This window comes from Rhopilema esculentum, chromosome 17, assembly GCF_057945365.1.
Source record: "Rhopilema esculentum isolate cy_ngs chromosome 17, ASM5794536v1, whole genome shotgun sequence".
Taxonomy (NCBI): Eukaryota; Metazoa; Cnidaria; class Scyphozoa; order Rhizostomeae; family Rhizostomatidae; genus Rhopilema; species Rhopilema esculentum.
The window spans coordinates 1,972,838-1,985,799 of record NC_142831.1 but is presented as its reverse complement, the minus strand read 5'-3'; the positions used below and the strand labels follow the sequence as shown (position 1 = coordinate 1,985,799).

The 12,962-nt window shown below is 32.4% G+C and overlaps 2 protein-coding genes across 2 annotated transcripts; one reads left to right on the top strand and one right to left on the bottom strand.

Moving 5' to 3' along the window:
- Positions 1-3,226: 3,226 nt before the first annotated feature.
- LOC148958132 (fucolectin-1-like) lies at positions 3,227-3,724 on the top strand. The gene has a single exon (XM_089113546.1). The coding sequence runs from the start codon at positions 3,227-3,229 to the stop codon at positions 3,722-3,724; it is 498 nt and encodes a 165-aa protein (XP_088969672.1).
- Positions 3,725-7,743: 4,019 nt separating this feature from the next.
- LOC135683234 (fucolectin-1-like) lies at positions 7,744-9,310 on the bottom strand. The gene is made up of 4 exons (XM_065198444.2): positions 9,268-9,310; positions 8,696-9,121; positions 8,148-8,189; positions 7,744-7,754 (listed from the first exon to the last, which is right to left on the bottom strand). The coding sequence occupies exons 1-4, from the start codon at positions 9,308-9,310 to the stop codon at positions 7,744-7,746; spliced, it is 522 nt and encodes a 173-aa protein (XP_065054516.2).
- Positions 9,311-12,962: the final 3,652 nt, after the last annotated feature.

The following is a 12,962-nucleotide window of genomic DNA, read 5'->3' as shown; positions in this document are numbered from 1 at the left end:
TCTTCATTCTAGGGCTCGAATTTAATTGGAGATGAGCTTAAATTAGTGTTATTTCAAATAAAGATATGTTCGGATGTAAAACATCACACCTAAAACGTGGCTGGGAAAGGTTTGAATAAACGAGGATGTTTTGTACAACGTTGAATTTTTAGTCAATTGAGAAAAAATTTATTCGTAGCTAGTAACCAATTGATCCTCCTCACTTTTACCAGCTACGAAATTGAAAGACTCAAGCACATTTAAACCATCATGTTATCGAAATGCCAAAAAGATTCAGAACCAAACCAAGACAACACTTTCTTTGAAAAAGAACTACATCAAATAATGTTAAAGTTATAGATACATTCTATAATGCATTTCATTTTTCAGAATATTAGAGAGCTTTTTATTTCACTATACACTGGAAATGAACAGCACACCCTTTGCGAACTTTGTATTTATTATTTATATCATTGAACATCAAATGATGTCATCATTAAAAAGGTAGAATATAGACACACAATTTAGAAGAGATGATGTAAAAAGGCTTGCCCTGATAACCAATTGTAGACAAAAAGCCGTTATGAATGATGTTATGTTATTATGTTATTGTTATGTCTTATGCCATACTACTTTGGCCACATTTACATATAACAATAGCAATTCTCGCTTGCGAATTTACTTTTTCGTTGTTTTGCTCAAGTTATGGGTTAATCCTAACGCTGCGTGTTTTCTATGCTTCCATCCTCATTGCAGGTACAATTAGAAATATAACAGATGACAACACAAATTAATTAGTTTTAAAATATGCTGAAAATCTATTTCTATTTTAGATTTGAGAACTTGCTTCTGTGTAAGATATTTTCATAATAATGCGTAAGAAATTGGATTACTAATATACATAAACTGTTGTTTTTGAAGATATTTGAACCTTTTCCTAAATTTATTGCCTTAACAACCTGCAAAAGCAATTATTATTTAGAGTTACATAAGAATGATAAGATAAATATGCATTTAATAATTTCTTGAAAATATATTGCTTTGATTAAATGTATGAAATGTTGTTTTAAATTATATTTGTTAAAAAATGCCTCAAATGATTTGCTGCAAATCGATTGCTTTATAAACCTGCGCATAATATATTTTTCTGAAGAAGTTTTGGTAAATAAACTTCATAAATCAAATTTAAAGTTGTTTCTTGATCGTCCTGTACTACCTTATATAAAGAAAATTTTTTGTTGAAGTATATTTTGTAAGTGAGTAACAGATATTTTGCAAATTAAAGAGGCAATATGCAATATGCATCATTTCACAATATTTTGCAATCTGAATCAGAATTAGAGAAGGGTTAAATCACTCCCTGAAAAGCTTGTTTTATCAGTCTGCAAAACATTCAATGAATCAGTTACTTAGAATGAACTTTTTTTGCTTCTTCATTCACTGAAAAAAATCAGATAAGTTAATGCTCAAAGACTAATTTTGTTGTCATTACATTTAGTGTAGCCCAATCGCTTTCACAAATTTCATTTATAAATTTATTTTTAATGTAAACTTAATCTAAGAAAATTAAATTTGAACAGTTTTTTTGCGGTACAGAACTTGAAAATGGCTTTGAAAAAAGCAAACATTTTACAACATATTGGCTAAAAGCTTTTTTGTCTAACATTTTTCAGGGCATAAAACTTCAGAATAAGGGTCCGAAGGAACATGATGAAAAAATACCCAGTTGTGGATCGAAATAGACCAATCAGAAAAACGCAAGCACAAGACTAATTCGGCATAGTTGACCAATTAGTCTCGCTTGCCTAAAGCTACCATTTGTTTACGTATGGTCTCTTTGGCCCTGAAAAAGTCCATACTTGAAGAAACACGCCATTTTACATGCTACATCATTCAAACAGAGTAGGCCCCGTACAATTTATTGAACAACATGTAATCAAACGAACGCCATAATGACAGCTCTACAGTGGAGCCAAGCTGTGCGGAGGCAGTGGCATCTCTTATAGTTAAGGTCTTTTTTGTTTTCATTACTAAAGGTTTTAGGGTCTTGGAGTCTGGTTTTTCCAGGATGCCAAAATCAACACATATTCACGATAATACTAGATAACCATGATATTACTTGATGTTGAAATCGACGAAAATCTTAAGCTTTACAGCTTATCGATAAAATCTGTAAATAAAAGATTTGAATTCCTAAATGCCAATAACAAGGCGTATAAGAGGCAATGAAAAAACAGTCAATTGTTTTACCAGATGTCATTTTAAATATTGCCCACAGAGTTGGATTCCATGTAGCAAATGAAGTCAGGATAAACTAGATAAATTAAACCAGAGAGCACTACGACTACCGTTATTTGAATATTTGGAATAAATAATAGATAATTAATCAATGACTTCTCGAAGATAGTCCGTTATCAGGTGATTATGACATACAATAATCTTGCATACTTAGACTCTTTCATTACGTATTAAAGCAATTTCAATTTATGAATAATTGGGAATGATTAGTTCTTGGCTATGTAAACTTATATTTATATAATTATATTTGATATCTTCATACGTATCATAGACAATGCAAATAGCTGTGAATTCTGCTAGTATGATTGATACGATACAGATATTTCAAATGAACTGCATTTCTTTACTTGGCCTTTTTTCAATAGAACTCTAGTATGTTGTTGAGTGCATTTCTTGTATTTCTTAAGTTCTTTTGCCATAAAATCGATATTTGCAATGGCAACATTTATCTCTGTATCATTCTCAGCAGCAACATTTTTAGTGTTTTCTTAGCCGTCCATGTCACAATCTTCGTCAACTGTTGCATTTTATGATTTACCTGTATTATGTAAGGCACAATATTACGTATACACGTAGGCACAATATACACAAAGCACAATATTACGTAAGGAGTGCTTGATTTTTTTCTGAATTTATTCTGATTTTAGTTATTGAATTTCTATAAATTATAAAATCGTTTCATTCACGGAACGGACTATTCCTTAAACTTTCAGTTAAGCTACAACTGGGGTTGTGAACATCCCTCCTCTCCACATCACATTCCGAATTATTTTATTTTGCATAACTTCTTTCTGTTTTACCTTAATCAATCTTATTTGTGCATAGGTTAGCAGTGCGTGTTTCCATGTAATGGCCATAGGGTAGTCATTGACTTTTGCTCCTCCTTGTATGATCCTTTCATATTATGTTGCGGTTTTACAGAAAAGAAGAAGTTGGAGTATTATGTAAGATGTTTTTACTGATAAAATACTTGGATTTGACTTTAATTCCAGGCGTTCAAGGAAATATCGCTTATAAGAAACCCACCTCGCATTCATCTGCTCATGAATATGGTGGAATTAAATTTGTTGCCAGCTTTGGAAATGACGGTGACAAAACTGGAGACTGGGAGCGATGCAGTATCACAAAAGCTGACATAGTACCCTGGTGGCAAGTGGACCTTACAAGGCAAGCTGCTATCACAAGTGTCCAAATAAGAAGTGGCGCAACTTGGGGTCAAGAAAAAATCAATCCATTCGATATCAGTGTCGGGGATGATCGATCAAGTGGCGGACGAAACAATGCGCTTTGCGTTAAAGATGGAAGGTTGACAATTGGTGAATTGAAAATATTCAATTGTCCAAGGATGTTGCTTGGTCGGTATGTGACTGTGTTCTTGAACAGGCAAGAATATCTTCAAGTATGTGAGCTTGAGGTTTACGAACTTCAAACGGAGTTGTTCGTGTAAAGTATCGTTATTGGTAAATCATGAAACATTATGAAACATACTAAAGCTTTCGTTTATCACTCTTCAGAGTAAAAATCGTCAGAACATATAACAAATATGTTTCATTTCTTTCCTTCTTTGCATTAATTTTATAACTTTTGCGCACTTTTCTCTCTTTTATGTCATCAAAACATCAAGAATCTTTGGGATCCTGTTCTGTTCTTTTGTTCAGTTGGCAAAAAATCATTTTATTTCTATGTTAATAGATTTGCATCGATGCTCCATGATGCATTCAGTCTTGTACATCTGTTTGCCAAATTTCCAAAGAATGAAATGCAGATCATAGCTTAAAAAGCTTCACAAAGAAGTTTGCAAATATTTTGTATGGCAGACGAAGTATTTTTCTATTTACAGTTACAGAAATCACCAGCAGCAACAATCTAAAAACGATTTATTTCTTAGTCAAGTCTCTTTTTACTAGCCGGTTTCTACAAATGCAAATAGTAGCTATTGCAGGTGTAGACAGGTAGAGGCGCATCAAGAACGAACAATAATGACTGTATGTAAATTTCAGTAACTTTTGATCAAAGTTATATATGTTACAAGTTCTTTGTCCATAAAAATTCTTCATCTAGAACAAGTTATTCTGAATTATTAACCTGGTCAGGTTTTTTTATTCTTCCAGCAAAACTATTTAAGATTTGTCACGCTTTCAAGCCAGAATATTCTCAAAATTTTAAAACAATTTAGAAACATCAGTTCTTTACTTTGTGATTACTTTTGAAATATTTTTGAATACTCTGAATACCAAGTGAATACTTTTTATAAAGTAAAACTATATAAAATAATGTAACAATAAATTCATTTGATAATGCATTTCCTTTTATTAGGAAACTAGAAAATTTTTTTTTTTCACTTTATACTGGAAGAAAGCAGCTCACCCCTATATATTTTTTAACATTCTTACCACTAAGCATCAAGTGATTTAATTTTTTCAAAATGTGGAATAAGACTTAGATGACGTAATGCTAGAAGACTTATCTTGATAATCAGTTGTTTATTTGCCAGTAAATACAGTTGTTATACATTGGATTTGAAATGCGTTTTGAAATTTCCCACATTGGAATTTCTTTATAATATTGGTTGCTTGCTTTTGTTTCAAATATTTAGGCAATAAAGTGTTCAACAATTTCATGAAAATGAATTGATTTAATAACTTGCAGAAACTGTTGCTATTTAAGATGTCTTAATTACAACCTCTTCAATTTTTACTGCAAATTAATTGCTATAACATCCTGCAAAAGCATTATTATTCAATGCTATAAAATATATAATGATAAGACAAATATGAATATAAAATATATTTCTTTAATTAACTGTATGAACTGTCTTTTATTAGATATTTGTTGTAAAATGCTCCAAATCACTTGCTGCAACTCAATTGCTTCATCAACTAGAGCAAAATATTTTTGTTCTGAAGAAGTTTTGATAATGCGCTTCATAAAACAGAATAAAATTTAATTTTGTTGATCATTCTGTACAAGCTTTTTATTGAACAAATATTGAAGATTTTCGTTGAACTGAATTTATTAATATTTTGTAAATTTAGCAATGAATTAAACTGGAAAAATATATTGTTCACATTATCAAAACTGAAAAAAAGGTTCAATGTTTTCTTGAAAAGGTCATATTTGTCACTTTGCTAAATCTTCAACGCAGCGAATATAAAGAATAAATTTTATTCAATCATTTTTTCAATTAACCGCTTTTTCAACCTGCGTATGACTTTTGATGCATTTACATTAAAAACTTTTCAGGGACGTCAAATGTTGGGAGCAAGGCAACAATTTGTAGAATAGTAGAACCTTCTTTATCAACCTGTACAACATACCCCAACGAAATTGCAATGAAATACAGTTTTTTATTTACAGAAAGCCATGAACTAGTCCAAAGCAATCTCGAAGATACTTTTTGCCAACCTTTTCTCCTAAGAGCAAAACTGATTAAAGTAAGTCCTGTTTCAAGCGAAATAAAATACTCCCCAACTTAACAAATATTCAAGAAAAAAGTCTCAGAATTTTGATCGTTCCATTGTACTTGTGATCTTCGCAAGGAATACGTATGCAACATCGGTTATAATTGATTTACATTATATATAGCGCTGTCAATTTAAATTAGTTGGTTCTTATTAGCTTGAGTGTAGCTAGAGATTGTACCAACTTTTATATAAAGAAATAAAAAAAAGCTTTTCAGGAATTTTTCAAACAACAGGATGTTAATAGTTCTCTACGTGGTCCAGGGAAATATCGATTTTTTAGCCTTTGTTTTCCAGGTTTGTAGCAAATTAATCTTTTAAGTTTTGATTGCATTGATGTATTTTCAAAGTTTATTGAATCTTTTGGAGAGATCTTATGGTGACTGAAGAAAACGGAATTTGAGACCCTTGCAGCGAATGGTTATAGCTTGTTGCAGGGGAAAATCTGCCTTCTTGCGCAATACCATTTCAGTTTTTGGCATGGTAAAATTCTGAGGTACGTTGTTAAGTGATATATTGAAAATTAAATGCATGAAAAATTCGGACTATATATTCGATCATAATTTTGGAAAGACGAGTCTTCAGAAACTAAATATTTGGAATTTGACGTTATAAAGGGCATTACATGCAAGTCCGATTTTGAACAATAAATTGTTCATGTTCCGTTATCACTTTTACTTCGACAGTGATTTCGGTTTTAAGGCTCCTTGGACAAAACTTTGACGCCTTATGCACTAGCACAGAATTTGCATCGCATAATTAGACCCAACATACTTTGCGTTGGTCCATTTGTGTGCATCTGTATTTAGTTTTACAAGCTCTTTAGATGCATTTTGCTGCTGCCATAAGTGTAGGATGTGCCAAGATCGAGCAAATAACTATTTATAAAGCAATATAGAAGATGAAAAAGTGTTTCATTAGTAAAGGAGAGAAAATAGTAATAGCATTTTTTGTTTCACGTTACGTGTATAATCATTGCATCCTAGCAATATATGCATAAAATCCATCTGTATGATAATTATTAAGCTCGATTTAGATTTTCTGAAGATCAAGGAGACTATAATATCATAAGTCGAATAACAAGACTATCATTCAAATCACTTCCTCACTCGATAAAGTGGTCTTGTGCTTTGCTATATATAACCAAGTCAAAATAATAAATACACTTTGCAAAATTTCTGTTTATGATCCTTTTTCTGCTTTTTGCAGTCAAAAATTTTATTCACAGCTCTTAGAGCTTAAAGAAAACATCAAGCTATCCATTCTTGAAAGAGTCTTTGTAAATAATCTTTCGGGGAAAAAGTTGATTTTTTTGTAATTGAAATTTCTTGAACTAAGCACAAGTCACAAGCCAAAAATATTTTTCAGCCCTCGCCCCCACTGTTCATAATTAATAGATAGTATTTAATAGATAGAAAAACATAAAATACAATAATTGTTACTTTTTGATACATTTTGAAGTTTCCATGAAAAATCGGAAACATAGCTTACTGAAGTTCTTTGCATTCGACAATCTTTAGAGTATAAACGATTGACAATTACCAATGGTAGGCAGAATGTTTACATCCAAGTATGGATCGACAGTGGCTCAAGAGAAAGAATAGGCCTTTTTTAAAGCCGTGAATTGCCAAAGAGAGAAAGCGAACATTTGCTGTCGAAACAAGCTGGGATCCTATTGCTTTGTTTCCAAAACACCCAGATGAAAAGACGATGGCTTTTTTTCCATCAGGATTTTAAGAGCGAGATGCAGCAAGTTAATTTTTTCTGCAAACTATCAATATTATCTATTTGGGTGAAGAGTGTCAGACGTCAGCATTCTATGTTTCCAATATTTCATGCCATATCCAAACCTTGCAATACAGAAAGTTCAAACACCTAACATGAAATCTTCGTGCAATTTTAATGTCCTCTATAGCTGATTGTAGCAGATATATTAAATTTCTCTTCCCATGCATTCGTCCTTGCCAGAAAGTGGAGAATAAATATAGATTTCTCAAGCCTTCTTTCAGAGTAAATCTAAAATGCAAAGTTCATGTTAGAATATACTTTTAATATTACAATGTGACAGAATTAATATCAAGCCTCTATTCATTTGTATTCAACCTAAAATTCAATTCAGGCTACACACGTTTTTAAGAATATCGTCTATAAGAAAATTGAGGCTGAATTTAAATCGCTGAAATATAAAAATAATGTAAAAATAATCAAAGACTCAAGCTTAAATAAAAATTGGATATAGTGTTTATTTTTGTGTTTTGGGAAGCAAAGCAAATGCGAGTTTCACGATATATATTTGAAATAGACATATTAACATTATAATGCGACTCAGTTACACCTTTGGTCGCTAAATAGTAATTTAAGAATAATCTTAGTCTCCAAAATTAAATGAAAATATACTCATAAATATACCTGAAGTATACTCATTAAGTACATCTCTATGACAGTACATATCTGTACAATCAAAAGTTGTACTAAACAATGTCAATGCTTATGTATCCTTGACTTCCAGCACCAAAGTGTCAGGACCCATTTTCAAGAAAACGGGTTTTGGTGATGAAATCTGCTCTAAACTGCTATTTCCTCCATCCACTAAAGCCTCTTAGAATCATTTTTTGGATCTATTTCATGGACGGATTACCTTCTCGGGAACATCGGAAGCCAACTCGCAAAAAGAATTCTCTTCGAAATTGCTTTTGGTCTTACAAGACCTCCGTGCAAATTGGCCTATGCATTCTTTCTCTTTAGATATTTCTCTACAGGTTAATAAATTTTTTAAATTGTTTGCTTTGTATTGTTGTGACCCCAATCTTTTTGGTTTTGTCGATGAAATGCCAAAAGTAGTTAAAGCCAAAAAAGCAGTTGCTTTATCAAAGCAATGGCCCAATGAGCAAGATGCAAGTTAATTTACATTTCGTGACCAACATTAAAGGAGTAATTTTTCATGTGAATATACATACCTTCATAAACCTCAACCTCGCATACTTGAAGATATTCTTGTCTGTTCAAAAAGATACTGACGTAACGACCCATCAGAACCTGTGGACAATCGAACTTTCTCAACTCTCCGCTTGGCAATGTTCCGTCTTTCACACACAGTGTATTGTTTCGTCCGCCATTTGACTTATTGTCCCCAACACTGACATCGAATGGATTGATTCTGTGAGGATCCCAAGTTGCGGCATTCTGTATTCTAAGGCTTGTGACTGCAGCTTGCCTTGTAAGGTCCACTTGCCACCAGGGTACTATGTCTTTTTTTGTGATACTGCATCGCTGCCAGGCCCCAGTTCTGTCACCGTCATTTCCAAAGCTGGCAACTAACGGGATATCTTGTATTGAAAGTGTTGATGAATGTGAGGACGGCCTTTTATATGCCAAATTATCTGCTGTTATCAAGATTATGGTCAAATTAAATACATTGAATCTTAGTTTTGAAATTCATTGGATTCATGTTGAAAGAAAAAAACACATATCCCACGGCTGTAATTGGTAGAAGCATTTTGTTAAGTTATGCTAAGTGTTACAGACTAACGTTTTAAAGACGTTGAAGCGTAGCATGATACAACAAAAGGCATAACAACTAACCAGTCGCAAGAAGATCTGCATCCTGTTATCAACGAACAAAAATTTATATATAAATACCTTTTATGCCATATTCATAATGATAGTATTGAAGCTGTCTTTTAAGGTTTAGATCAGTAATTATAGCAAACAGATTGTTTTTAATCTTATTTATTTGTTGTTGTCTACGTAGAACTATTTTAAACTTTTGACCCTGTTATAATTAGATATGTTTAGCATTGTTTAGGCAAGTCCTCGGGGACACGTGACATTTCTTCTCGTTATAAGCGTGTCTTCGAGGATTTGCATTATAGCTATATATAAATACCTTTTATGCCATATTCACAATAATAGTATTGAAGCTGTCTTTTGAAGTTTAGATCAGTACTCACTTTTTTGCTTTTTTTGCCTAAGGTTCTGGTTTTAATAGACGGTTTTTTTAGACAATTTGCATGTACATCAATTGTAAAAGATAATTTTGAGCTTGCATGCCAAATCCTTAATGAAAAGCCAATCAATCAATGGGATATTTTCGTCGCATAATCTTTTTTTTCCACTTTGGCAATTAGTTTGGATAATAATTTCATGTTTGGACATACCCTTACTTCAACTGTAACTTATTCACTGATCAGAATTATGCATATACAAAAACCTGTCAAAGAGAAAATTTCTTTCTTCATTTAGACTTTGTATGTACTATTTAGGTGAAGACAAATAGATGGAGCTTTGTATTTTTACAACAAATTAAGTGATATTGCCTGGTCCATATACTTAACCAAGAGCCAAAAGATAAACATAGAATATTTGAAACAAATATGTAAAACAAACAAGCCACAAATATTATTTGAAACATACCTTCATAGACCTCAAACTCGCATACTTGAAGAAATTCTTTCCTGTTCAAAAACACACTCACATAGCGACCCATCATCAGCTTTGGACAATAAAAAGTTTTTATCTCGCCGCCAGCCAATTTTCCACCGTTTACACAAAGCGCATTGTGTCTTCCGCCGTTTGAACTATCTTTCCCAACACTAACATTGAATGGGTTTATATCAAGTGTAGGCCAGTCTACAGAATTCGTTATCCGAACATGTGTAACAGCGGCTACCTTTTTAAGATCCACTTGCCACCAGGGTTGCTCTTCATAACTGGTGAAACTACATCTCTGCCAGTCTGCCGTTCTGTCACCATCATTTCCAAAGCTTGCAACAAGTTCTATTCCGCCATATTTATGGGTTGATGAATGGGAAGATGGCTTCTTATAGGCGATATTCTTTGCTGCGGCTGGAAGATAATTTACAGAAAGAAATTGTAATAAAAACTCTTCTGATACAAAATGCTAAACAAGGCCTTTGTACCCGAAAAGCAATGTAGTTACTATTGTATTTACCAATGCATTTATACCCTGGGCAGTAGCAAGTGTCAATGCATTTATGTCCGGCGCTGCAAGGATCATTTGCTTGGCAATACTGACCAACCTGCAATGTAAAATGATCAATTGTCTTATCACATCATATCACGAGTGCTATAATAGTCATGAAATTTACTAGAGTAATGGCTCTTGCTCTTTAAGGCCATATTCTTTGCAGAGCTAAAAATTCAAAGATTGAAAGCTGTGTTGGAGGTGAATGTAAACCTTTTTTTAGAATTTTTGTATTTTAACCAGATAACATAAAAGATCACCATGAAATACTTTCAAGTATGGAAAATTGGCCAAAATGTCTAAAATCGGTTGAGATACGGCCAATGAAAGATTTAAAGTTTGCTAACGAATCACTGTTATCTTTGCTCGTTCATAAAGTTATGAACAGAGACCGAGATACAGCATTTGATTGGGCAAGAACAATGTACATGTGGCCATGTCTCTGCTAATTTGTAACAAAATTGTCTGATTTTGCACATTTAGAGGCATTACACAATGCTCCTTAAGAAAATGGGATCCAAATTCAAAAAATTCTAAAAATATATTTTTGTTATGTCATCACTTTACAACTCGATTCAACTGACTTCGATATGCGCACATTCCGCAATTTTCAGTCATCAAATTAGTTTTTAAATTTATGAATGAAGTTGAATTTCAAGTAGCTGTTTCAATAGAAAGCTTACATTTTTCTCTTCAAAACGGGTTGAATAATATGTCCAACCCTCCTTTTCCTGTGTTTCAATAAAATCTTTGGGATCCTGTGCTGATTTGTTATTCAACTGGCAAATACCCAGCTCTTTGTTTAAATTTATCGACTTGCATTGATGCTCCATGATGCATTCAGCCTTACACATCTGCTCATCCAAGTTGTTCAAAGAACGAAATGTAGAACTTAGTGCGTGATCTTGAAGCACAGCAGTAAAATTGGCGAAGATCTTGCATCGCAGACGAAGTATTTCTCCATCTATATTTATAGAAATCACCAGCAGCAACAGTCTGGAAAAATATTAGTACTGAATCAAGGCTTACTTTTTACTAGCCGTTTTCTACAAAAGCAAATAAAAATCTCTTTGTCCATTAAAGATAGAAACATAAAGATGCGCATCAAACCTAGAAACAATGGCTATTTATAAGTATAACAAAATCTCGATGATAAAATTTCACGAATCGAAAGAAAGCTTACAGCAATTATTTATAAAAATCATCTTAGATAGAATTCTTTGTCACAAGAAAACTCTTCCATTAGAATGCTGAGCTACTTTTAATCACCCGGAGGAAAGTTCTTCGGAACCTTAGTCTAAAATGTTTTTTTGTTTTTACAAGCAAAACTTTAATAAAACTGTTACACATTCAAGACAAAATATTCTATAAAGGCTAAAAGAGTTGTAGATCTACTTCAAGAAAACCTTTGCTATAAGTTAAAACTTTATGTAAGATAATGTCAGAAAGAATGAGACAGTAATCATTGTCATAATTCATCGTTGAAAAACAAAATTAAAGTTGGCAAGTAAGTAAATAAAAGGGAAAGAAAGAAATACAATATCTAAAACAAGCAAATGGAGCAATGCCGAGAATCAAGAAAAGGACAAACACGTAAAATGAGTTGACTTTTGTGGATGAACAAATAAAAAAGATATATAATATTAACATTTCAAAATCAAGACATACATTTGAAAATGCATCTTCTTTGATCGGGAAACCAGACAACTTTGTCTTTTTACTTTATACTTGAAGAATGCAGCTCACTTCTTACCAACTTTGAACACACTTTGCACTGACCATCAACCGATTCTAAAATTGCCATAAATTGTAATTGGAATCTGTTTTTAAGTTTGCCAACATCGGAAATTATCAATAAATTTGAAAACATGCATTTGTTTATGATCTTCATACAATCACGCAGACACTAGTGTTATTAAAGATTTTTTAGATGCAATTCCTTAATATTTTTGCCGAAAGATAATTACATAATCAACCTGCAGAAATTCTTGTTGCTTAGAATGATAAGAAAATAATAATACAAACATACATTATAATAAGAGTTTTGCTTTAGTAACTCGAAGGATCTGTTGTTATTTAAGATTCTAATTGCGTCGAATCAATTGCTGCACGTCGATTGATTTATTAAATTGCGCAAATTTCAATTTCTAAAGAAGTTTAGATAGATAAGTGCTTTTGGATTCAAGAAAGTCCATTTCTTCATGATCTTTTATCAACAGTTGATGATGAATATTTTTGTA